The sequence below is a fragment of the Oppia nitens genome, unplaced genomic scaffold (assembly GCF_028296485.1).
Source record: "Oppia nitens isolate AA-2021 unplaced genomic scaffold, nextdenovo-longstitch-racon4-pilon3 scaffold1_pilon_pilon_pilon, whole genome shotgun sequence".
NCBI classification, from domain to species: domain Eukaryota; kingdom Metazoa; phylum Arthropoda; class Arachnida; order Sarcoptiformes; family Oppiidae; genus Oppia; species Oppia nitens.
Genome location: NW_026533199.1, coordinates 9493651 through 9520438, shown reverse-complemented (window position 1 = coordinate 9520438; position 26788 = coordinate 9493651). Strand labels below are relative to the sequence as shown.

The window sequence follows — 26788 nt, the reverse complement described above, 5'->3', positions numbered from 1 at the left end:
CTGTTTTTATCGCCTCTCAGTTTTCACGTGTTTGTGTGTATGTATACAATATTATTAATATTAATATATCATATATTTCATGTAATTCATATATTTAATAAAAATATTTATCAATAGATATAAATTTATTGTATAGGATATAATACCACTTATCTATTATATTCATTTTACAGTACATACTGTATAATACCGTATATTAAATCAAATACTGTAATATCATTAAGAAGTTGTAAATATAGACTAAGTTATAATAGACTCTTTGTTATCGTATATTATATTATATTATATTATTTGAGAGAAATACTATTTGATGAATAACTCTATACATTGTTTGTCATTCAAACCAATAAAACAAAAAACAAATATCATAAACAGTACCGTATATAAACTGTATATATCATATATATTATATTATATTTATACAAAGTTATGTAAAACACAAATTAGTTAAACATACAAATTGTATTATACAATACACTCTCTTTTATAATTACTATATAATGACTACAATTCATAGTAATAATAATAATAAGGAATGTTTTTGTTATTTCAATGACAATCAGTAATATACACTAAATTTTTATTTTATTTTTTTTATAAATATACAGAGTATAGTATTACAACTTGTAATTCATAGTTAACATTGTCAGCTGTTTTTTACGGCACCACATATTGTATATGTATGTATAATATATATAAATTATGATTTACACTATCAAAACTGTTTTTCAACAAAAATAAATAAAACACAAACTTATGTTTGACTTAATAATAATAAAAATAATAAAATAATATTTTTTGTTATATCGTAAATACACATATTTGTAAAAATAAAATATTACCACAAAATCACTGTACGTTATATAATATAATATTATAATTGCCAATTATTGCCATATATTTTGGCAGTTTGTTTGCCAGCATTTGCTAAGAGAAAATTACATGAAATATATTGTTATATAATATAACTGATATTTATTATTTAAAAAGTGTTAAAAATTTTTATTATATATTATTTTATATAAAGTGCTGAACATGTATTTCAATCATCAAATATGATGACATGTATGACATTATTTTTCATTGCATTTATGTTAAGCAAAAGTTATGGTAAGTATTATTATTATTGTTATTTGTTATATATTTATTAAATTTTTATATTACCGTAATTTAATTAATTTAATACAATATTAATTTAATATTATTAAATAATGTATCTATATGATATATTAAAATTTTTAAATATATTGTAATCTGATTTAAATATCTAATCTATTAGTTATAAATCGATTTGTTGATTGATTTTTCTTTTAGACTCAATTTTTAATGTATTTATTCTTAACTTATACTTTTTTTATTATTATACTATAGACTATATCGCTTATCTATTGTATGTGATTATGTTGTTTCCCAATCAATCAATATATAATATTGATATAAGTTATATATATATATAATTTATTTCTATATCAAGTATGTGAGACATACAAATGAATTTAATTGTATTCACACAATGATTGATAACAAACTTTTCTACCAAATATTAAATATTTCTTTTATGTTTCATCGTTAACGCTAATAAATAAAATTTGAATATTTAATAATAAAAGTTATTTAACATTTTTTGATGAAATATTTGACTTTTAAATTATTATATTTATACCATAAGCTAAATTGAATAATTTTAAACCATAAAAAATAAATTCAATATTTCATCCTTTTATTATAAATATACTTCAAATATTTATTTATATTCAAAATAGTCAAAATATACAAAGTTTTTTATGATTAAAAATTTAATTTAAACCAAAAAAACTGATGCTTAATATCTCACGATTTTATCTTTATTATTAGATCATGTGTTATAATATAAACTAATGGTATGTCTTATTACTAACATTAGAGTACCCAAAAAAAAAACAGAAAAATGTGAGAAACACAAAATGTATTATTATTTTTGTTTCGGGAGACTATAAATAAAATTTCGATTTATATGCAAATTATAATTAAAGCAAAACAATGAAACAAAAGAAAATGTTTGAAACAAATAAAGACTTGAATTCTTTGAGTATTTTTTCAATTGTTTTGATTCTTATTGAAATCTTTATACTCTAATAAAATGTATGTTTTTATTTAAGTTATATTAGTAGTTATATTACTGTATTACCTTATATTGTATTAAAATTAATCTAATGTTTGTTTTTTATTGTTATGAAATGTATTTTCATAATTACAGCGACTAATCCACACTATAGACTTCAAATCACACCTTCGGGTAAAGTCTTCTTTAAGGTCGGAGAGTCTTTTCAACTCAATTGTCTTCTTATCCCAATTGATGCAAAAATGTAAATTATAGCAAACTTTTCACTCGATATATTCCTATGGGACAGTCGGTCAGCACTTAATGTAAAGCTGTAGAGAGAGAGAGAGAGAGAGAGAGAGAGAGAGAGAGAGAGGCCCGGGCACAAGTAATTTTGCATATAAGTGCTCTTTATATTCTAATTATTTGTGCAAAACACTATAATTTATATAAGTTTGAAACATTTGATACCACAGCAGCAGCTATTTTAAGTTGAGTGAAACCAAATTTCACATAATTAGCATACATTTACATTGAACTGCTTTTTCTCCACTATTCCCAGAGTTTTGCATAATTTTATGTTTTATTTGTATTTTTTAGCAATAGTTATGATATTTTATGACGACTGTCTCATAGTATCGATAAAAAGATATATAATTTGAAACTAATAATTAAATACTACTTTAAAAATATATATCTACAGTTTTCCCCTACGGGTTACATTACCGATCAATTCTCCGTCATTGAATGGCCGCATAAACATCGAGGAAGAGCCCAACAACTTGACGATTACATTACGGTCACTACATGTTAACGACACCGGTTGGTACAACTGTGAGGCCTCTGATGCAACGTCACCCATACGTCAGTCTATTTACGTGACCATTCAGGCCGAACACGTCGGTGATTGTCCGGCCAATACTTATTTTTCGTGCGGCAATCGACTATGTATTCCCAAACGTTACATCTGTGACGGCTTTACCGACTGTCCCAATGATAAGGATGAAAGTCCTGAAATATGCGGTATGTATTGCAAGCTAAACATTAAACATAAAATTATGTCAATTTTTAAGCATTTTTCTATAAAAAAAAATAAGAGAGTATTAGTTAAATTGTCTTTTAGTTAAATTTTTTTCTTAAAAAACTCAATTTATTTTAAACTCTTTTATTTTTAACACAGTTTCTATTGAATTGAAAAGAATATTCTTTCATTTATTATGCAATTAATTCAAAATAAGTATTTCTTTTTATATTTTAGGCATTAGTCTTGTCTTTACTTTTTGTTAATTTAATCCAATGTATTAGTTAAATGATATGTTTACTTAGATATTAAGTGCAGTTTTAAAAAAGATAATTATTCATCTCTAAAATAATTAATTTCATTGACTTGTTTTGTATTTTTCCCATTATCTCTAATGTGTGAAATTATACTACTCTATATGGTGTACTTATATATAAATTTATAATTTATACATAATACAAATAAATACACATATTTTATATACAGTACATGTATTGTACAGTTTAAACAAACAGTATGTTTGTTTGTATTATATAATTTATTGTAGTAACACATTATTTTTAAGTAATTTAAACTCATTATATAAATGAGTAAAGCTTATTATTATTTGAAAATTTCTCATTGAATTGTGAATCAATAATAATAATAATATAATATAACAAAAGAGAATAAGTCTTTTATATTTTTTGAAAATAATCGGAAATTATATAATAATAGCAATCATAAAGAAAGTGAACGATGAGCTATTGTAACAGTAAAATATCAAAAAAGTTAAGTCCCTATTATATAATGCCTTAATATTTAGCGGTTAATACACTGGTGTCAAAGTGTATATAATACCAATACAACAAAAATTGTTATTATTATATGAAGAAAAAGAAGCCATATATTGTGTGTTGTATTAATATACTTCACAGTTATATGTTTGGCTCATTATAACAGCCGCGGCATCATTGGTAACGGTTATCTCCTTTTCCGATCTTTTCATAGTTTGGATACAAAAAAAACTTTACATTTTTACTGTTAACCTAATTTCGTTGCCTTCACTGACTTTCTCTGCTTATCAAAAGCCATAAATCCTGTATTAAATCCACTTTTTTGTTGATTCTTCATTACATTATATAATATCATTGTTTTGTTAGGATATATATTATATATATATAGTACTAGTATTTAAGTATAGAAAATATAAACCTCAACAGAGAATCAATAGTGTGATAGACATAGCTTTTTAATGACACAATAAATGGAAAATGAGTCTTAAAAGAGGCATAAATTAATCGTCTTTTCTCTCTTTTTTCTTCTTCATATTCTTCTATTTCTTTGTTTGTCTACTACTTTACTGTCAATCCATTATATAGGAGTGAATCCGTGCGATAACAAGATCTCATGTGAAGACGGACGCTGTATTGACAAGAGTTTATGTTGTCTGAGACAACTGGACCCAAGCTGTCCGGTCACTAATCTGGTGTCTTGTTGTGCTGACTATTTGGAACAGTTGGGTAAGTCATAAAATGTCTGATCTCTGCTGATGATCATAATAATCATCTAAACTCTGAATAACACAATTATAATTACATTAAATGTATGCCTATATTATTTCATTGCTATTTTTTGTGTCCAATAATATAGTAAAAAAAATAGTAAAAAAATACATAAAAATGACAAACATTTTTGTTCATTTTCTTACATCATATTTACTACAGTACTGTACAACATATTATACTGTAGTATGAAAAACACTATTATTATTATTACATGTTTTGTAACGACTGATAGTTGTATCGACAAAATAGTTAACACCATGTAATGAGTAATACATTTGTATTAATATAATTCCCTATACTCTTGTTGTGTGTATGTGTGTGTCAATAGCTATAACCATAACTATATCCATAAGCTTTTTGTGTAAGTTTAGCCATTAGTCTTAAACCAACGGTTGGAAGTGATGGCTGCACCTCTTAATATAAATACCATTAATTATTGATTGTTTTGCACAATAAACCGATTTGCAGCCACCCCTTAGCACACACTCTTAATAATATATGTTTTCGGGTATAACAGCGCTGCTTTGTATATATATATATATATATGTGTGTGTGTGTGTATGTGTACTGTATGTGTTGGCCATTGTGTTGGAAATTATCTTTGAGATTATGGGTTTGGTTTGTTCATTGAAAGCATACTATCTATTGTTAGCCATAAAGGCATTCATTTAAATATCGTTAGCATTTGAGCTGATAGTGTCGGCACACAAAAACAACTTTGCATTAATTTTTACGAAATAATTGATGTCTTAAACCCTATTTAATTGGCAACAATTATCTCTTGAATAGGAGGTATGCCTTACAGATAATGACCACAACATCTTTACTCTTTTATATTATGGCTCTCTCTTTCATTATCTCCTATTTTTTATCTCATTAATAGATAGCATATATTTCATTACACAACAATTAATTGTGAATTAGATAAATTGAATTAACTTAAATATAATTTAATAAATTAAAAATATAATATGCGGAAATTTGCATTATTAGATACAGTATAATATTTATGCATAAATCAAATTTATATTTTTGATGATAAAAAATGTTTTATAACGACTTTTTACTGGCAAAAGCCATCTCTCACTTATTGAAAATAATTGATTTTAACATTATATTTGAGTCCAATATACTCTATATTTGCTCACACTTTTTGCTCTCTCTCTCTCTCTCTCTCTTTCTCTCTCTTTCTTTCTTTCTTTCTCTATCTCTTGAAGTCCATTACTATCAGAAAATTGAGTTAACTATTAAGTGATTCAACAATAAATTGATGAACTAAAATGGGCTCTAAAATTTGATTTAACTATAATTTAACAAAATAATGGTTTAAAAAGATGTATACTATGGTATAAACTTTATACTACTACAGTATTTCGGTATATCGTATAATATTAAATATACTGTAGAATCCAAACAGTAGACTTAGTAGTAGTATATTTAGGCTTCTAAGTTATAGTATTATTAGATAAAAAGCAAAATACTTTTTGTGTAATAAAAATGTGTAGCAAATAGTATTAAAATAAGTTATATTTCTATCTATAAAACGTTTGAGGAATACTTAACTTAAATCATAAATTTATAATATTATATAATGTTTGTGTAGATCGTTAGTGACCAGAAAAAAACTAAAACACATCAAAACAGTTTTTACAATTATTATTAAACTGTTATATTTTTATGAAAATATAATTTAATAATATATAAGACATGACGATAAACATGTCTTGAAAACATATTTTAATTTATATTTGTGTATAAGATATAAGACATCAAAAAATAATTGTTACTAAAAAAGTCCATTAAAAATATGGTTTGCGTTGTAATAACTACAGTATATAATGAAAGCATAAATGAGTGATTGAGTCATTAATTTTTGATAATTCATTGATTTTCAGCTTTTATTAACTTTTATTATATAGTATTATAAATGATTTTATTAAAAAGAAAATGAGTTTTCAAAATGAAAGTTTTAAATTTTAAAAATTCATTAATCATTAACTAATAAGAGTGAGTTATAGAGAAAAATATTATTTTGAAAAAAATAAATGAATATCAATGTAGTTATTAAATATATTTATATGTTATATAACTTACAACACATACAGTATATATTCTGTAGTAAGTAATGACATATAACAATATATGCTTTCATAACAATGTAATCCTATTACAGTATTATAATAATTGTCAGTATATGTAACCAGTATTTTGATAATAACAATGAATTTTTTCAACATTTTTTATATTACTTAAAATCTGTGAATTTCTCTATTTTGAAAAACATTTTGTTCATAAATCATAGAAAAACTAAAAAACGATATTTATTATTATTATATATGTACTTGTATTGTAAAGTATATTGTTATAGTATATATATATTGGACAACTATTGATCTTATAGTATATTTTTATTTCATTCAACATTTTTGACACGTATTTCTATGAAAAGTTAGTTAACCGTTAAAATCAGCCTATTTTTCATTAAAATAATATAATACTTGGTTACTACTATTGTACAGTATATACAGTATATATTTATATATTGATAAATATATAAGTTTAATATATACCATACATAAAGATTGAATAGAGTTTTAGTAATAACCCTTAAGTTTATGGTTCAATCGTATTATTGATTTTTATTTTCATTTTGTTTACTGTATATATTCATTGCTATAAATTTTGTTGTCTTATATAAACGCAATATTTATTTAATACTAAAATTTTGCTTTTTTCAAGAATCATGAGATGCCAGGGATTTACGGGACAGACATATCAATAGAGAATATATCATTCAAAACATTCAAACATTTTTATATATAGTTTGCAAAATAAACAACATTTCTTTTCTTTAAGCCCTTCAATATGTGCTTATTATTAATATCTTTGAGTTTCTATGAGTTACAGCAAAAATAAAATCGTACAATACTTATGGATATCATATAAGAATAATATGAAGTTATGTCTAATTTTATTGTATGAAATTCTTGACCCATTTTTTCTGATGAAATACTTAAATATTTATGATTTAATGGGAATTATTCTCTTTTTCCTTACAAACACACAGTTTATATGAGTTTATAATATAATCGGTTTATTCCCGAAAAAAAATATTAAAAGAGAAGAAAAAATATGTAATACTCTGTACTTTTTACAGTTGAATAAATTATTCATAAATTGATAACATTATACTTTATATACTTTATATTATAGACTATTTATAATTTATAGTATCTTCGGGAGAGGAATGTATTAAACTTTTTATATTTGTCATATAATGCATTGGATTTTCAATAACCAAACAATAACTCACATACACACACATACACACACACATACACACACATACATACACACACATACATACACATACATACACATACACACACAATTGTATTGATGATCGTATCACATAAATATTTACCATAAATCTATATAAAACATATTTTTGAAAAGGTATATCAATTTGTTCTATTAAACTTTTTTTTAATTTATTTCCAAAAATTATAGATATTAATATAATTGAATAGATTTTTTTAAATTAAATATAAATTATTTTTATCGATAAATTTTTTATTGAAACTTTTGTGGCAAATGAAATCTATATAACAAATTGATTTTCATTCAATAGTAATACAGTAATAATAATAATAATAATATCAATAATGTTCTAATAAAGCTTAAATAATAGTATCAATATATCTTCAAATTCTTGAAATAATATCATTTACTTTGTCTCTCATTTCATGTAATTTCAGTTAAATTTCGGTTTTTAATATGAGATTAATATAAGAGTAGAGTCAGATAGGACTCACTTTAACTTAATTACAATTTTTCGTTGAGAGACAATATTATAAGTGAAGTTAGTATTGTCTCTAATTTTTTGTCTTATATTGCATTTCATCATAAAAATTGCTTTTTTATTCCCAATTCTTGTATTGTAAGACAAATACTTAAGTAAGAAATAATATTATCGATTGAATGGACACACAATACGAGTAGTAGTAGTGAATAGACATGACTTTTGTGACACATAAAGAAAGAAAAACAGTGACACAAACTTCTTGACTATCAAAATAATTTATCTAACATTTGATTAGAGTTTTTGTATTGATTTATTGATAAACTCTTATATGAGACATGTTTTTCTTGTATCTAATTTTGACTTTCCTTTTCTCTGTATTTCGATTTATCGTTTTTTTGTTCTCAACGGATCAATAATGACCACTAAAATTGACTGATTTGATGACTGACCTGACGATGAACAGCAACCATAAGACCGGTGAATGATATAGCATTGAAAGACAATTTGATCCGATCGACAGTCTATACGATATCCAGCTGTGCTGTCGCTGTCTTCTTCTTCATTGCCATTCTAATAGTCGCCATATATAGGGTTCATATGAGACGAAGAATACTGGTTCGCCATCAGACGAGAAACAATGGTTCGCCAATAAATCATCACTCGTTTGGGTCTAATGCTCAACAAAACTCCGATCTCTATGTAAGCAAATTTTTTTCTAATAAATATTTATAATATATTATATAAATCTATTTATATTATATTACCAGAACAGTACTCTATATAAAGTTTAATTATATTTTTCAATTGTATAGTACTACTAATTTTCATGATATCAGTTTAATAATAGATGATTTGAAGTTATTTAATATTATTTACAGAGTTAATGATATTTGAAAAAGATATTATTGCAGTTTTGTTAAATTATTTAAACTGTATTTTTTATATTTGGTAAAATTATTTTTATTTAGGCGTCTAATGAGATGTTTGAGCCGTTAGATCCCATTGACTTAGATCTGGCGTACAATCATTATGAAAACGATGATATAATGCAATGCATTAGTCAAATACCAAAGCCTCCCATTTATAGTGAGGCACTCAATCATCCAATTATGCCATACAACGAACCACCGCCTCCTTACTCTCCTCGAGTATCGTCGACACCACCGACGTCACCGTTGGTCTTGTCTGAAGCTGAGGTACTAAATCAAAAACTTTTCTTTTAATATATTCGGAAATAAAAAATTATTTATAAACTCATCTATTGTTTACCATATCTTAAGGCGACTTCATCCACAAGTGAAGCGCCGGAAGAGTCGTATGTATTAGTTATCCCAATACCGGAATCCAATAGAGATGAACCAATTGATGAAAACGCTACACAAAATACATATAATAATAATAATTGTAATTCCGATAATAGTGATGAACAGACATCTCAATGAGATTAGTTTAAAGGCAACTAATTTTATATTTACTCAAGTTATATACCAATTATTTTAACATTAGCAATATTTTAATTAATGTTTCAAATTAATTAATACAATTAATATTCTAATATAAATTTTACTTAACTTTTATAGTTATTTAATAATGAAAGGCTCATTGCTTAATATTATGGACTGACTCTCTAACACATCAATTATTAGTTTTTCAAAATCAAAGTTTAATTATGAAAATTATTGAATATTACAGTAATTATTAGATTCAACAATTAAAAACAAATTATGTTTAAAAACAAAGTTAAACAATAGAAATAGTACAGTATCATTTATTTTACATATATAGATAGTTATTTAAATAAATTTTAGTATTATTAATAATTTAATTTTTATATATATAAGAAAATGAATGCCATAATATTCATTTGTTAATATAATTTAAAGTTTTATCTATAAAAATAATTGTAATAATTGAGTTGTGACTTTAAAATTAATGAGAAAAACTAGATAAAAATAATTTTAATTAAAGTATAAATTATTGAAATGATGAACGACTGCGTGCATTATTTTTTTTGGTCACAAATATACAACAAAAATTATATAAATATAAATCTTTATCATATATTAGAGAATTTTTATATATATATATATATAAATATATAAATAAGTTATAAAAATAAAAATTTTAATTAAATATTTTTAACTTACGGTAAATTTATTTTCAAATATGTAAAAATATTTTTGTTTACCTATTTGTTGAAAAAAAATAAATATCAGTGTAAATAAAACATTTGTTCGATAAAACAGGTATTATAACATTTATTTTAATTGTATAAAAACTTATAATTTTGTTAAAATATAATAATTATAATTTTGTAATAACTTTCTTTGTCAATCGTTATAATAAATATTATTTATTTATTAACAAATTTTAAGTTTAAATGCTGTTTGGTAAATAACAATTGTTTAATAAGTGAATTTTGTTATTAAACATGTGTTATGTTTTAAAAAATATTATTTTACATTTAATTTTATATACTAAATAAATTTTGTTTATCAGAAATATTTTAGAAATTTATTTTATGAATTTTACTGTATCATCATAGAGTTTAATAAATTATAAATATAATAAACTAAACTAAAATAAAAATAAAAATTTAATAAAGGCAATGAAGTATTTGAAAAAATTATTAGTAATTAAATATAGTGTTTTAATATTTTTGTTAATACAGATATTCATCATATTTTCTACATTCCTAATTTATATAATTGAATTATCTAATCAACTTAAATACATATTGTATTGTTTTTTGTAATTTCTAACTTTAGCTTAATTTTAACAATTCATTAAAATTCAAGTTAAGTATTCAAATTTGTTTGTAATATACTGTATACTACTGTATAATGTAAATAATATATCTAACGATTATCGTACAGTAAATTATATATACATGTATTATTACAGTTATTTATATTCTATCTATAATATACTTTAGTATACATATACTGTATGTTAAATAAGTTTATTATTATAATATAAAAATCAATGCAATGGGATTTATGCAGTGGTAAAGGATTTATTATATTGAATTAAATAAATATATTGTATATAACAATATGTTGCCTGGATAAATTAGATTACATGAAACAATACATAGTACTAAATCTAATATATATGTGATATGAATTTTTTAGATAGAATTAACTATTTGAATAAAATTAAAGTTTTATCAAACAAATCATTTAAAAATTTATTAACAATAATCAATTTTAGGATCAATTTTTATTATTATCTATATTTTAAGCATATTTTTATATAAAAAAATTATCTTATTTCATTTAAATTTGTTTGCAACGTTATACTGTATTTTTCATCAATTATTTTATTATTATTATTATTATCAATTTATTTTATTACATTTAAATGAAAAACAAAATTTTATAAATGATAATACTTTAATACATTAATTTAATTCACATTTAATTAAATTAAATAATTATAAAATATAAAAATAATGGTATGCTTATAGCGTATGACTTAAATAATTACAGATGTTATTACAATTATTATGAAATGTTAATGTTGTTAATGAAATTTTCATTAACTTAAACGCAAAATAACTAATTATAATAATTTATGTGTTATCTATAATGCAATGTATTTACAAATATAACAAATACAAAAACAAATCAATTACCACATAAATTATCATTAATTGATTTTACAACAAAAAAAATCAATTCAAACACAAATTTAAAACATTAATTCAAATAATAATAATAATAATTTGTACAAAAAATATCATTTATATAATTCTTATTAAAAAGTGTTTAAATTATTAATAATAATTAAGAGTAAAAATAAAATTATCAATAATTTTTGTCTCAAAAAAAAAATAATTTGTGTTTAAAATAAATACAAACAATTAATAAATCAATGTCTTTATGAGTCAAACACCTTGACGTGTGAGTTGGACAGTGAGGACAGGCTATCGTCGCCAGAGTTATGATTAGTCTCATTGTTGACAACAATATTATTGACAATTGCTGTCGGAGTTGTCGTTTTTACCGATTTCGGTGTCTTTATGGTCACCGAAGCTGTTGCCGGTCCACTACTGACAGGACTCGTCATCAGTTTCTTGTTAGGCGTCGTCGTCGTGGCCACCAATTTGCTGGCGCTGTCGTCTACGGCTTTACGTTTGATTCCGGCCTTAATCTGTGCGATCGTCTTATTCTTTATGTTTTCCGATATTTTATTGAGATCTTCGCCGAACCGCTTGACGGCAAGCTGTAGGTTCTTAATGTCTTCGGCATCCCATCGACCAGTGGCCGCACCGCTCGACTCTTCCGTTTCGTGTAAAGTCATCGACAGTTCACCCAATTTCGTGAACGCAAATCCCGCGGCATTGAAAATATCCGCAACGCGTGTGGCCGACGATGAAGACATTTGTGTTACAATCGGTTTCCGAGAGTTCGAGTATTTTCCCGATAACTGATTTGTCGTCCAATTTAGTGATCAATCACACCGTCATTCACACCCAAACACCACTTCAGTCGTGTTTTGCGCGCTTTTCTCCCTGTTTTTCGGCCGCAAACTGTCTCTGTCGACCACTTTTGGCCACTTTCTGGGGTCCAATCAGTCAAAAACTGGTCACTCGATCGGCGAAACTCTGTTTACTTAGACTTTTGTTGAAAACAAATGAGAAAAAACTTTTTATTCAAATATTTTATTTGTTTATAGAATTTATAGTATTTTCCAATCAATTCTCAAAACATTGTATTCAACACTACTTTTTGTAATACAAATAAAATGTCATCTCTTTTGACACTTTGAATGTATAGTTAAACAATAGTCACAGTATAACATAGTTACCGATACAATGCTTCAAAATAATCAATTAAAACAAAATCAATTGAAAATATTTTAATCTTTTTTAATTTAATTTGTTATTTTCAATTATTTAAAGTCAATAAAATTAAAATTAATTATAATTAACAAAAATTATATTATATGTACAGTATAATTAGTGTCATCTTAATGTAGTACAATTTATGTACAACTATTGTAGACAATGTCTATAGATATTACATAGTTTTCATTGAATAAACTGTTTTCTATAGTCAACACATGTATGCCAATAGACAGTTTGCAAACTACCGGTTTTCTTCAATGGGGGGAAAGGGAGGCCAATAGGCAAATAAAATACGACTACATTTCCTTTAACTGCACCGACAGTAACAGCAACAGTAATACCTTGTTTTCATAAAGCATTCTTTGCAAGTATTTCTCTCAAAGTAAAGTATAAAATCGTTTTCATTAAGAAATACTTTAGTATTAAATAAACATTAATTTTAAAATAAACAATCATGACATCTAGAAGTAGTTTACTATAACTACAATACATAAACAAAAACATGTGTTGAAAATGAATATTGAAATATCTGAGGTTTTAAATATAATTAAAAGTTATTTAAATATTATTAATGAAATACAAAAATTAAATATACAAATTATTAAATTAAAGTTAAATTATTATAATAGTTTTGTTAATTTGTTAGAAAAATTGTATAAAATTAATAATTTAATAAATAAAGTGGACACAAGGTTTGTAAAAAATATATTTTATTGATTTTAATTAAAATTATTTAAATTATATAGAAAATTAAAAGTATTTAAAAAGCCAAGCTATCAAAACTATGGCTTTTGGGAAAAATTAATCCCAAATATGAGTGACGACGAATTTAAAGATAATTTTCGTGTCACTCGTAAAACTTTTAGTTATCTATTAGATAACTTAAAAGTCATATTAAGCCCAAAAGGAACAAGTCCTCGGGCTTCAATACCTGTGGACAAAAAAATAGCAATTAGTTTAAAAGTTAGTATAATATATATATTAAAATAATACTTACAATACTTACCTTTATTTGCCATTTAGGTTTTGGCAACCAATTGTGAATACCGAGAAATCGGTATAATATTTGGTGTTGGAAAGTCCACAGTCTGTCATATATTTAAATCATTTATAACAGCTGTGACTTCCATTTTGTCGAAACACATCAAATTTCCATCTGATGAAGAGTTTCGACAAATGGCCATTGATTTTGAGCAATTATGGCAGTATCCAATGGCAATTGGTGCCATCGACGGCTGCCATTTTTGCATCAATGCGCCGCTAAAGCAGTCAACTGATTATTATAATTATAAAAATTTTAAATCAGTTGTTGCTTTAGCTATATGTGATGCAAATTATAAGGTAATAATAATAATATATATATATAATAATATACTTACCTTTACTTACCAATACTTACCTTTACTTACCTTAGGTTTGGTATTTGAAGACTGGTATCCCTGGAAGAACTAATGATTCAGGAGCCTTTAGAGAGACGAAACTCTTTAAAGACTTAGAATCAGGAGTTCTTCCTAAAGATACCAGAGTCTTCGGTGGTTCAAACATCCCATACCATCTACTCGGTGACGGCGCATTTGCATTAAAAGAATGGCTAATAAAGCCATTCATATATAGGGACTCAGCACCTTCAGACCAACTTCTTTTCAACCGACGCCACAGCCGGGCCAGAAGAGTTATTGAAAACACCTTTGGCCGCATTAAAGGTCGGTGGCGTCGATTATCAAAAAAGTTGGAAGTGAAGATTGAAGACGCGGGAAAAGTTATCCACACGGCCTTCATTCTTCACAATATATGTGAAGAGCACCGGGATGTCACAAAAACTGAGTGGTTACGGGACATCACTCATATAACGCCCAGAAGAAGGATTGATGTCAATCCTATAAATATGGACTCCGCTAATGTGATAAGAAATTCATTAAAAGATTTTTTTTTATCACAAACATCACAGCCCTGGAATATTAAATAATTAGTATTAGTATTAGTATTAGTATTATTATTATAATTATATCAATATTATTATTATTATTATTATTATTATTATTATTATTATTATTATTATTATTATTATTATTATTATTATTATTATTATTATTATTATTATTATTATTATTATTATTATTATTATTATTATTATCAATATTACTATTATTATTATAAATTAATAAAATAAATAAAATACAATTTGGTTTTTAAATAATCTTTATTTTTTATTTTTATTAAAAGTAATACAATTATAAATTATAATAATTAGGACTATAATTATATTTATTATTTTGTTGACTTTCTTGTCCTTGTTTTGATGTCAAAACTTGGACAAGTCTTTCTATTGCTGAGCCAATTTTCTGGACATCATCTTGTATCTTCTTCTGGCTCTCATCAATCCCTTCAAGCGCTTTGGATGTAAGTATTTTCATTTCCTTTATTTCTTTTTTAATGTCTTCTCTTTCTTCTTTTAAATCTTCAACTTTTCTTTTTCTTTTTTTTACAGGTGTTTCAACATATCCTCCAGATGTTCCAGGACTTGACTCTTCACTTAATGGTAAGTCTTGATTAGGTAAGTCTTTGCCCTATTTAATTTGTTTTATTAATTTGTTTTATTAATGTATTTTTTTAACTTACATAGGTATCAATTGAAGGCACAAGTGATGGATTATAATAATGGCTTGTTTTTAATATTTCAGCCATCTGTTGATAATATGGCCATCCAGTTGGTGAGCTGCCAGTGCTGTGGCCATTTTTTTTGAAACCTATGGTAAGTATGGTAAGTATGGTAAGTATGGTAAGTATGGTAAATATTATTTATTAATTTTTTAAATTTATTTAGGTTTTAAATGGTAAGTATAGTAAATAATAGTAAGTACAAACCTTGTTTCAAATTATTCATTTTCTTTTCAATTTGTTGAATACTTCTATCAATATTTAATGTCTTCAACTCTTTTTGCAGGTCCAACAACACAGACTTCCTATCCGACGGGTTACGGCTCAGTCGGTTTCGGAAGTCTCGCCAAACATTAAGAAACTTCATGGTCTCTTCATGAGTCCATGGAGTTTTAGTTTTAAATTCTAAAATTAATATGTAATAATAATAATTATTTTAATTTAATTAATTAATAAAATATATTTTTTACCTCTTGTGTCCATTTATTTCAAACTAAACGCGCTTTAACTCAAAACAACTCAATACGTCATATGTAACGCATGCGCTTTAACTCATACTTTATAAGTATAGTTTTTATTAAGTTTTTGAAGTAAAATTTCTTTCAAAGTTTTGTGTTTTTTCAAACTTTAAAAGTCAAGTATAAGTAGTGTTTTTATTAAGAAATTTTGAAAATACTTTCAGAGTTTTCTTTATGAAAACAGGGTATAACTGCACTGAGCTTTAGTACTGACGGATCAGTTTTTGCTTTGAAAATACAGAGAGTTTGGCATTACTTTTGCAACACTTGACTGAACTATTAAAGGCAGCGATAAATGAAATAAATGACAGAATATTCTTATATAATAATAATAATAATAATTATTATTATTATTATTATTAGTTGTTGTCGTTTTAGTCAACTAATCGATAAATTTATTAATAGTATTGAAATATAAATTACAATAACAATGTCAAACAATACACAACTTATAAATTATATACAGTACATGTAAAATCTATATTTGAAAAAATATTAATCTCATAATAATTTTATTTTTCTAATATCCCTTTCAAAAAACATTATAATGTATTTATTCAATTAAACAAATTGTTATTTGTTATAAAATTATATGAAAAAACACATTAAAGTTTGACTTCATTTTCAATGTGAAAGAGAGTTAAAGAGAGACAATTCATGGCATTGATTGAGACATCAGAGAGAAACTACTTCTAAAAGATTAGATAATAATAAATATTTTTCTCAATAAATCATTTTTCTTACAATATTTATTCAATACATTATATAAACAGCAAAAGTGTTGTATAATATTAAAAATTATTTTTAAAAACACATAGACTTCACAAAACCCAAACTTCAATACAGAATTGATGCCAGAATTTGATGGACATCTGGCCATCGATATGGAGAACAATCCGAAGACAATGATAGATAGGCGTCGATCGGTGACCAAGAAGTTTAAAATATTGATCACCGGTGGCAACGGGTTTTTGGGACAACAATTGGCGGCCGCTTTGCTTCAGCCGACAAATGAACTCAAGTTTGATGAACTGATTTTGGTCGACATCTTTAAGCCGATGAGTCCAATCAAAGACGATAGGGTCCGGTGTCTGGTCTTCGATCTCACTCGAAGTCAATCATACGACGAATTATTTCACACTAATATCGATATTATCTTTCATTTGGCTGCTGTGGTCAGTGGACAGGCAGAGAAAGACATGGAATTAGGACACAAAGTCAATGTTGAGGCAACACATCTCATACTGGAAGCAATTCGACAACGAAACCGACCGCTCACTCGACTTGTGTTTGCCAGCAGTTGCGCTGTCTATAGTTGGCCGCAATCGTGTTTGGATCGGGACATCGATGAGAGGACACAAGTTTTACCGCATTGCACTTATGGTTACCAAAAAGCGATTAGTGAACACTTGATATCCGATTACACCCGTCGGGGTTATATTGACGGACGTATACTACGATTGCCGACAATTACAGTACGTCCGGGTGTTGCCAATCAAGCCGTTACCTCATTTGTTAGCGGTATTATTCGGGAACCATTGAACGGTGTTGTGGCTAAATGCCCGGTGAATCCAACAACTCGTGTTTGGATAAGTAGTCCCGAAGTTGTTATTAAAAACTTTATACACGCGGCCCGACTCCCGGCCCTAGCATTTGGTGTCCACACACTCGTCAATCTTCCAGGTATTACAGTTTCGGTCGACGATATGGTGTCCGCTTTGGCCGTTATTGCCGGTAAAGAAACGGCTGAATTGATTCGGTTTGAATACAATGAAGATATTGACCGAATTGTATCCTCACTGTCCGTCACCTATGATGTGACCCGAGCTCTTAATTTAGGTTTTTCCCGCGACACCGATGTCTCCCATATTATACATAATTATATGGACTCCGAACTCACGGACACTGACTCGTCATCGGACGACACGACCGATGAGGACAGTGACAACTGATTTACCGATTTATCTCTAACTTTACATTTCTTTTAAACATCTTATCTATCATTTAATTGTTATTTCAATTATTTGCATTTATTGTCTAATTATATACAGTATTTAGAGTGTGTTTAGTGATTGATTAATATATCAAAAAATAAAATTAATTATAAAATATTAATTTAATAAAACATCTGAAAAATAGTTATTAAACTCAAATTATTTTTTTTAAACAAATTTAAATAAAAATTTAAATTTTGCGGTCAATAATACACTATATAATAATGTAAACGTTATTTGTATTGATATTTTTAATTAACAAAAGTGTTATTAAATGTTTGATAAAAATATTGTATATTTATTTGACTGAAATTTTGATGTTTAAGTGTGAATACATTATTACTATTAATATACGACTACTTGTTAACCGATTCCGTGCCAATAGTTTTGTGAATTTCAATCGACACGTGTTTAACAAAACCAATTGTAGGTATTTTTCTCAAATATAAACAAATAATTTATATTATAATTGTTTATAACATATATTCATATTAGGATATATTAATATGTAATATTATCAATTATTAAATGATAAATAATATCTATTAAATATGCTACAGTATCACTATAATTATTTTATGATATCATATGTAAAATTCATATTATCCTTACGATACTACAATATATTATACAGTAATAACATCAAAATCATTAAATTTTCAATAAATTTAGATTTAAATTTGTATAGCATTTCAATTTTTCTGATTATTTAAAAAAAGTAGTGAATTAGGTCACAAATTTCATATTAATTATAACTTTTTTCCAAAAACTATTATTAATAGTAACAACAGTTACTAAATATTAGTAATTAAAAAGTTATATAATTTGTTTAAATGACATTAGACTTTGATAGCCCCAGTGCTCTACACTGTATTAATAGTAATAACAATGAATAATAGTATTTTACTATTTGTGATATTCAAAATAATTAGTAATATTAATATATAATGATATGATATAATTATACCGGTACTAGAAAAATAATAAAACTATTTTTAAAATTAGTTAATCAATAAAAAATAGGTCCAAAGGTTTTCAATTGAAATATTATTAGAGGCGATGACAGTTCAGATTTCAATGTATTATTACAATTAAATAGTTTGATATCAATTTCAACTTAAAATAAAATAGACTTTTCGATAGTTACTTAAATGTCAGTTCAATTGGTTGAAAAACATTTTATAATATAAATTCAATTTTTTTTATTTACTCAATTTAATCGTAAAAGTAATTGTATTCAATCAGCAATTCATTTGTTTGATTAGATATAATTTGTAAAATATATAAATATTTTGTCTCTAAAGTTATAATATAAATAACTTTTTTCAGACACTTTTGGGGCGTTTAGTGTCAATCGTCAGCAAAAGTTTTCTCAGACAACTGCAGCTATGGTTAAGTAATGGAAATTTTTAAAATATATTTTTAAAATTATATAATATTTTAATTTATTAGTTTTGAATAGCTTTAAATTATAGAGTATATTTAGTTTTTTTTATAATAATAATAGTCAATTAATAAATCTTGTTTTATATTAAAATGAAATATAAAATTTGCATTTATTATAAATTAAATTTTTAGATATTTAAAAAAACTAAAAATCTTATTTTAGAATATTTGTAAAAAAATAAATAACATTTAGTTCATTATTAGTATAATTAAAAAATATGACATTTGATATCTAAAATTATAAGATTTATTCTAACCTTGAAATACTTGTTAGTTTACTACTGAGTGATAGCGTCTCGGAGTCAAACAGTGATACCATTGTTTTGTTATCACTAAACGTTTCGGACAAGTTATTGACCGGATCACTGGCCAAATATGTCGAACCTTTAAATGGCCAAAAACTTATAGACAATGCTTTTGAAAAAGAAGGCGGAATTGTGCAGTTGTCGACAAATCCAGTCCGACGGTTAGTGTACTCACCGGTGGGATCCGTCAATCGCGACTACGATGATGTTCGCCGATTCAGTGAAGCCGCTTATAAAGGGATTAAGAGAGCCATCAAAGCCGGCTCTAAGAATCCGCTGGTGATCCTACCGATCAGTGATGGCCTCCAGAGTTACAGTCTGTTTGAAGCGGCGACCGTTTTGGGTGCTTATTATGCTCTTTATGTGGTAATTATTCTCATTGTTTGCCACAATTATACCAAATATGTTTCATTTATGTTTAGTAATTAACAATATATTTAATTTTTATAAAGCCTTTAGAGATTAGAGAAGCGATTCCGACCAGAGCTAAGAAGTTGAATGCAATTAATTTTTCTAATTTCTCATCTAATGATAAAACTTTGTTCACTTATCGATTGGCGAATGCCATTGAAAGTGGCCGAATAGTGGCCAGAGATATTGGCGGCTCTGATCCCGAGAGAATGGCCGCTCCAAAAGTAGCCCAATATGTTGAAGAATTGTTTAAGAACTCTGTGGTCAAAGTGAATATCATTAGCGATGAAAAACAATTGGAAAAAGAGTTTCCCTGTTATGGTATGTCATGAATAACACGAGTTAATAAATATTGTATTTAATTATTTAATTGCTTTTTAAAACCTTTAGCTGCTGTCAACCGGGCGTCGGCAGAGAGACATAAGGCTAGAGCTATATTCTTGAGTTATGAACCGCCAGAAAAAGTGACAAAAACATTGATATTAGTTGGAAAAGGTGTCACTTATGATACCGGAGGGGCTGATATTAAAGCTGGAGGTATTATGGCCGGAATGCATAGAGACAAATGCGGTTCAGCAGCTGTGGCCGGATTTTTTCAGACAGTGGCCACATTGAAACCTAAACACACTCGTGTTTTGGGCGTTATGGCTATGGTTCGCAACAGTATTGGTCCCGATTGTTATGTGTCCGATGAGATAATAACATCGAGAGCTGGCGTTCGAATTCGGATCGGTAATACCGATGCTGAGGGACGTATGGCAATGGTTGACTTTATTTCATATTTTAAGGAAAAGATTGTAAATGAAAAGTTAGTCAATCCGTCAATCTTTACTATTGCCACACTTACCGGTCACTGTTGTCTGGCCGTTGGCGATAATTATTCGATAATAATGGACAACGGACCGGCTCGTCAGTTACGGACTGCAGAGACTGTTCAGAGTGCCGGTCACGAGATTGGCGATCCATTTGAGATATCAACGATTCGTCGCGAAGATTATGAGTTCAATATAGGAAAGTCTGAATACGAAGACATTCTTCAGTGTAATAACGCCGCTTCGTCGCGAACACCGCGCGGACATCAATTGCCCGCAGCTTTTCTTATTCAAGTGTCCGGTTTGGACAAACACGGTATCGACTCCGAGAAACCGATACCGTTTTCTCATATTGATATAGCTGGCTCTTCGGGACCGTTCCCTGGCGTACCTACCGGAGCTCCAATTGGTATAGTATTAAAATTTTCAATTAAAAAATTATAATAATTTTCAATTTACAGCCGCATTGACTGCAAGTTATCTACTGAAAGACGATTAAAAAATACAGTATCAATGAAATCCTCTTTAATTAATTATGATTATATATAATACATGTTTTTAATAAAATATTAATGACTAACGATTGATAAATCAAAAATAAAGAAATTATATATAACAACAATTCATAGAAAAATATTTAAATAGATAATGAAAATTAAAAAAAAAATCAGAAATAAGTTATAAAACAATCAAAAGATGAAAAACGGGAGACAGAGAGAAATGAATGTTTTTTTTTACTTTTTTCTGCGAGAATTTCTGTGATTCTATAAAATAGAAAATTAAGATAAAAATAGTGAAGAAATGTTTATATATAAACTAATAATATAATAAAATATTTTTCAATTTCATAATCAAATCAACCCATGATTTTTGATCTAACTTTGCTTCGGTAGCCTTTGTTGCTGTTGTTCTCCGATGAAGATGTATTAAATGGTTTGCCTTTATAGCTATTATTTTCAACACAATAGTCCAGTAGTTGTTTCCAACATTTGTCATTACTTAGTAGATATGGATCGCCAATACAGATGAGTAAAGTCATGGCACGACTGACGGCAACATTAAATCGTTTGGCGTTATGAACAAAACCCAAATTATATTTCATATCATGACTTAAGTTGTGGACATTTGATCGAACCATCGAAACAATTATTACTTTCTTTTCGAGTCCTTGAAACTCTTCGATTGTGGCCACTCGACAGTCCATGAGATCCAGTTCACTGATATGGCTTCGAAGTTTTGACACTTGCTTTCGATAGGGAGTTATAATACCTTCAAAAAACAATTTTCAATCAAAATTAATTCTAACAAATAACCGAAATAATACAAACCAATATCATTTGGTTGGACACCAGCCTTATAAAGCTTTTCCAGATAAGTACAGATAACCATTATTTCTTGCGGGTTATACCAGGACGGACAGTCAGTGTCTTGTCTGTCATCACCTATTGATTAGAAAAGGTTTACCATAATTAGCAAAAACTTTTTTGTTGTTGAAAAATAAGTCCAAACCTTGAACTCCAATAAAATTTATGGGAAAATTAAAATCCAAAGCCTTTAAAAGCTTGGCATCAGATTCGAGATTAAACTTCAATTCGTTTTCATAGAATAGTTGTGACGATATTTTCATTATTCGTTCGTCGGATCGATAATTTTGAACCAATTTTGTAACAAATCTTGGATTATAATATCCATACTTTTTATACTCCTCTTTACGTCCATAGGGTTCACAACTAAGCATAAGACGTTCCATAAGTGATCGTTCGAGTCGACCGTCTTTAGCTCTCGTTGATTGGACAACAGGTCCCAGTTGTTTATGATCACCGGCTAAGACTACTACTCCGTGAGCAATGGCACACATTGTTATGGGAATCAGTGATTCAGGTTCTATCACTTGTCCGGCTTCGTCGATGAAGACATGAGTGAAATGTGATGGAGATATCTTATGGCGAAAAGTGATGCCAGCCTGAGATGTGGTCGTCACTATAATTCGGTGATAAATCCATTGTTTCTCGTCTTCATCCGCCACTTTAGTCACAGACTTTACTGATTCAGGAATTTGATGTAAACCTAAAAAATAGTTTTGAATTTAAAAAATCGGTTAAACAAATAAAAAAATTGAATCTTACGGTGCAATGCTGTAACTCGAATAAGATCTTTATCAGTGACGCGACCGCTTTCCAACAATTTCTCGACAATCAAATCGGCTGAACTATTAGCACAGGTACAGGCAATAATACGACTGTGCGATATCTTGTCAAACACTTGTAGTATTGATTCAACAATTGTAACAGTCTTTCCAGTTCCTGGCGGACCAAATATAATATAAGGCGACGGACGACTCTGACCACGAAGTGCGCCAATTACTGACAACTTTTGTTGAGTATTCAATGATTTATTGAACCAATTGATTGAATCGTATGGTATATTTTTGAAGGCTTGTTTGAGAACTACTTTATTCGGAAACAACACCTGATCCAAGATATGTGGCGAGAGATCAATAGCGTGATGACAGCGTCGGTATGTTGTCCTAAAAAAATGAGAAATAAACCGGTAATTAGTTATTGATAAATAGATTTCATCCAAATTATCTATTGATAACTACCTGCTCGCTTGAAAAGCAATTTTATAATCGCCTCCATTAAAATTTTTGTGAAAATCTTCATTAAAACGGATTAGGATTTCATTTTTTTTCAACTAAAAATAAAATAAATGTTATTATAATTAGTAAATTATAGTAATATATAATTAAATATCATTTTTGCTGACATCGTGTATATAGCCTTCAAAGGCTATTCTTTTAGTTTCTTTTGAGATCACTTGTTGTTCCTCCTCTTCAAAACAAAACAATCGGTCACCCATTATAAGACTGGGTCTTCCCTCAGCCAATCCGGGAACAGTGAGTGACACAAATCTACCGTTTCGTTTGAATTGCACGTTTCGCATATCAAACTTTTGAAGCATTAGTTGATTCTCTGCTTCTTCTAAGAACATCAATGCGTGAAACTTCTTCCGATAGTTTTCTGGCATCAGTTTTTCTTTGACTTCGGGAAATACCGACTCAATCGCCCAGTTATTTTCAATAGCGCGCCAAACGGACTCCGGTATGCCATACCTTTCCAATTTGTCAAAAATATGTTTATTAGGATTCCAGACCTTCTCTCCGGGAACAATCCATGTGTCGGCACCAAAAATACGACGTCTCTTTACAGTAGAGTTTTCACGGTTGACGCCGCCAACCGTATCAATCACTGATACAGTGGCAAACCGACCGATTTTGAAGCCAATAAAATTGAAAATAATAAGATCACTGTAATCACCACAATATCTGAAATATAAACATACAGTACAACAATATTTTGCCGGTAATTGTCATATAAGTGTTAGTCATGAATAATACATACTTTGCATCGCAAACGAGCTCAACATAACATTCACTGTTTGCTGGGATTTCATAGGGAGCCGGACTATCACAAGGTTTACCATATATGGCACGAAATGAGTGAAATTTTATTTGACTTTCGCCCTCTTCATTGTCAACGGATGTCAATGTCTGCAGATTATTGCCTTTGTTTCTGTAATTATAAAATTGATTTTTTCTGTTTAGTGGTAAATGTCCTAAAAAACAATTTTTTAAATACCTGATGTAAATTAGTATTTTCTTATTGTTATTGACAATCATTTCACCGAAACTAATCTTTGCGAGTACTTCAACCATATTCTTATTCATCATAAGCTCATTGGTGTACGAATCGATTTGATCCATAGATAGTCCTGTGATTATAGTATCATAAACTTGTGTGTAAAGTATTGCCCGCCAATTGAAAGAATTGCTTCGGGTTTCAATTGTCAACACTTTGACGACATCACCGACTCTCAAATGTTCAGTATCTTTAGTTTTCCGTATAAATGCCTAAACATTAAGACAACAAATCAAACCATTTTAGTTCTTCAGTATCTCTATCTCTAAATATATCAATGTCTTACATGTCTTGAGAATATATATCTGAAAAATTGTTTGTCATTTCCGGTGATCTTTCCGGTCAGTATCTTATAGCGCAACGGTTTGATTGTCACTTCTTTTTTGTCATTGGTCTCAACAGAGATGAGGTCACCGGTATATATTATGCCGAAAGTGCTTCTCTATTATTGTGGCCAACTATCAGATTACAAACATTTCTTAAGCTAAATCATTGCTACTAACCGTATATTTGACCCGATGTTTGTCGTCCACTTCAATCTCGTTAGCGCTGATACATTGGGTGACCATACCTTTGATGGAATTGCAACCATCGAAGTCAATGTCTAACAATTGTCGACCACTTGTCGACGGCTTTTCCTCCAATGCATTCCACTCTTCATTCCAGACTTCATGGTCTTCAGTGCTGTTATTGAGTCCAATGCCATCGTCTGTCGATCGATCGTGTGGTTTGTCGTCCGATCGATCGCTAAGTGTACTGTCATTATTGATTCGTCGGATCAGTTCATCCACATCGTTGTCGTCGTCTTCATCATCAAACTCTTGATAGCATTCACTGTATATCTCGTTGTCATCGGGACTGTTGGCCACCGATGGCGTCAAATTAGTGGACGATTTATTCACTCGGATTACTTCATCGTTGTTGTTGTCGGCGCTGTTGTCCGATAAACCGGTTAACGATTTGATAAACGATATGACAGAAGACATTGTCAACAGTTTTGGTGACAATCAAGTGATCAGTCATTGAGTTATTGAGTCAATAGTCGTATGTTTTGACTGTTTTTCCGATCAATTATTACTTGAAATGCAATCATAACTACACTCTCATTGACTTTCAATTGGTGTTTAACTCTCTCTCTCTAATCACTGATTGGTTCAACATTTGACTCATCATTGACTTGTATTTTGTGTGTTAAGTGACACCCATTGGGTGTTAAAAGTGACACTCAATTTGAAATCAATGACTGTCTGTAATAGACTCTGTATATCATATATTATTGTATATTATATACACAATAATATATACACAGAATATTCTGTGACTTAAACTTTTGTTGTTTATTATATTGAATATAAAATGTTTAAAATGTTGTAGTTTTTTAATTTTGGAATTTTAATATTAATGTTATTATTTTTTAACAAATATATTATTAATTAAATTACAGTTAATTAATCAAATATTTTATACAATTTAAATTATATTAAACTAAAACTAATAGTAATTATTTAAAAATAATTCTATAATTTTTGCACATTTATTTTGAATTATATTTTATAAATAATTAATTTTTTGTTATTTGATAGTTTTTAATCACTATTATACGTTTAATTGTATTTATTTTTCAAATAAAATTAATATTGA

General features: G+C 27.7%; 6 protein-coding genes across 7 annotated transcripts; 4 read left to right on the top strand and 2 right to left on the bottom strand.

Moving 5' to 3' along the window:
* On the top strand, window positions 1-9928 carry LOC128952172 (low-density lipoprotein receptor class A domain-containing protein 3-like). The gene is made up of 8 exons (XM_054297517.1): window positions 1-37; window positions 1028-1110; window positions 2237-2345; window positions 2784-3103; window positions 4463-4603; window positions 8917-9152; window positions 9422-9649; window positions 9734-9928. Exons 2-8 carry the CDS (start codon window positions 1056-1058, stop codon window positions 9893-9895), a joined length of 1251 nt encoding a protein of 416 aa, XP_054153492.1. The 5' UTR covers window positions 1-37; window positions 1028-1055; the 3' UTR covers window positions 9896-9928.
* Window positions 9929-12282: 2354 nt separating this feature from the next.
* On the bottom strand, window positions 12283-13175 carry LOC128951991 (chromatin complexes subunit BAP18-like). Its single transcript, XM_054297308.1, has one exon. The coding sequence runs from the start codon at window positions 12837-12839 to the stop codon at window positions 12336-12338; it is 504 nt and encodes a 167-aa protein (XP_054153283.1). The 5' UTR covers window positions 12840-13175; the 3' UTR covers window positions 12283-12335.
* Window positions 13176-14118: 943 nt separating this feature from the next.
* On the top strand, window positions 14119-15271 carry LOC128951231 (uncharacterized). Its single transcript, XM_054296480.1, has 3 exons — window positions 14119-14268; window positions 14329-14646; window positions 14720-15271. Exons 1-3 carry the CDS (start codon window positions 14119-14121, stop codon window positions 15269-15271), a joined length of 1020 nt encoding a protein of 339 aa, XP_054152455.1.
* A 2061-nt stretch (window positions 15272-17332) lies between these two features.
* On the top strand, window positions 17333-18433 carry LOC128951230 (D-erythronate dehydrogenase-like). The gene has a single exon (XM_054296479.1). It carries the CDS (start codon window positions 17333-17335, stop codon window positions 18431-18433), a length of 1101 nt encoding a protein of 366 aa, XP_054152454.1.
* A 324-nt stretch (window positions 18434-18757) lies between these two features.
* On the top strand, window positions 18758-22090 carry LOC128952794 (putative aminopeptidase W07G4.4). Of its 2 annotated transcripts, none has more exons than XM_054298238.1 (6): window positions 18758-18901; window positions 19805-19871; window positions 20196-20592; window positions 20679-20958; window positions 21028-21858; window positions 21911-22090. In XM_054298238.1, exons 1-6 carry the CDS (start codon window positions 18793-18795, stop codon window positions 21946-21948), a joined length of 1722 nt encoding a protein of 573 aa, XP_054154213.1. In that variant the 5' UTR covers window positions 18758-18792; the 3' UTR covers window positions 21949-22090. The 2 variants fall into 2 exon arrangements, with proteins under 2 accessions (XP_054154213.1, XP_054154214.1); XM_054298239.1 differs by having other exon boundaries at window positions 18893-18905.
* A 35-nt stretch (window positions 22091-22125) lies between these two features.
* Window positions 22126-26319, bottom strand: LOC128952793 (putative helicase MOV-10). The gene is made up of 11 exons (XM_054298237.1): window positions 25651-26319; window positions 25434-25589; window positions 25088-25359; window positions 24851-25021; window positions 24216-24774; window positions 24052-24143; window positions 23576-23976; window positions 22959-23516; window positions 22778-22891; window positions 22330-22718; window positions 22126-22213 (listed from the first exon to the last, which is right to left on the bottom strand). Exons 1-11 carry the CDS (start codon window positions 26131-26133, stop codon window positions 22184-22186), a joined length of 3225 nt encoding a protein of 1074 aa, XP_054154212.1. The 5' UTR covers window positions 26134-26319; the 3' UTR covers window positions 22126-22183.
* Between the last annotated feature and the right edge of the window lie 469 nt (window positions 26320-26788).

Excerpts from the sequence above, each read along its gene's own strand:
- LOC128952172 (XM_054297517.1), top strand. The coding sequence starts at position 1,056 with ATGATGACATGTATGACATTATTTTTCATTGCATTTATGTTAAGCAAA. Across the intron at positions 3,104-4,462 it reads TGAAAGTCCTGAAATATGCG|GAGTGAATCCGTGCGATAAC; the intron begins GTATGTATTGCA and ends TCCATTATATAG. Across the intron at positions 9,153-9,421 it reads AACAAAACTCCGATCTCTAT|GCGTCTAATGAGATGTTTGA; the intron begins GTAAGCAAATTT and ends ATTTTTATTTAG.
- LOC128951991 (XM_054297308.1), bottom strand. The coding sequence starts at position 12,839 with ATGTCTTCATCGTCGGCCACACGCGTTGCGGATATTTTCAATGCCGCG.
- LOC128951231 (XM_054296480.1), top strand. The coding sequence starts at position 14,119 with ATGAGTGACGACGAATTTAAAGATAATTTTCGTGTCACTCGTAAAACT. Across the intron at positions 14,269-14,328 it reads AAATAGCAATTAGTTTAAAA|GTTTTGGCAACCAATTGTGA; the intron begins GTTAGTATAATA and ends TTTGCCATTTAG. Across the intron at positions 14,647-14,719 it reads TATGTGATGCAAATTATAAG|GTTTGGTATTTGAAGACTGG; the intron begins GTAATAATAATA and ends TACTTACCTTAG.
- LOC128951230 (XM_054296479.1), top strand. The coding sequence starts at position 17,333 with ATGCCAGAATTTGATGGACATCTGGCCATCGATATGGAGAACAATCCG.
- LOC128952794 (XM_054298238.1), top strand. The coding sequence starts at position 18,793 with ATGTTTAAGTGTGAATACATTATTACTATTAATATACGACTACTTGTT. Across the intron at positions 20,959-21,027 it reads AAAAGAGTTTCCCTGTTATG|CTGCTGTCAACCGGGCGTCG; the intron begins GTATGTCATGAA and ends TAAAACCTTTAG. Across the intron at positions 21,859-21,910 it reads ACCTACCGGAGCTCCAATTG|CCGCATTGACTGCAAGTTAT; the intron begins GTATAGTATTAA and ends TTCAATTTACAG.
- LOC128952793 (XM_054298237.1), bottom strand. The coding sequence starts at position 26,133 with ATGTCTTCTGTCATATCGTTTATCAAATCGTTAACCGGTTTATCGGAC. Across the intron at positions 25,360-25,433 it reads GATATATATTCTCAAGACAT|GCATTTATACGGAAAACTAA; the intron begins GTAAGACATTGA and ends CTTAATGTTTAG. Across the intron at positions 23,977-24,051 it reads ATTGCTTTTCAAGCGAGCAG|GACAACATACCGACGCTGTC; the intron begins GTAGTTATCAAT and ends TCATTTTTTTAG.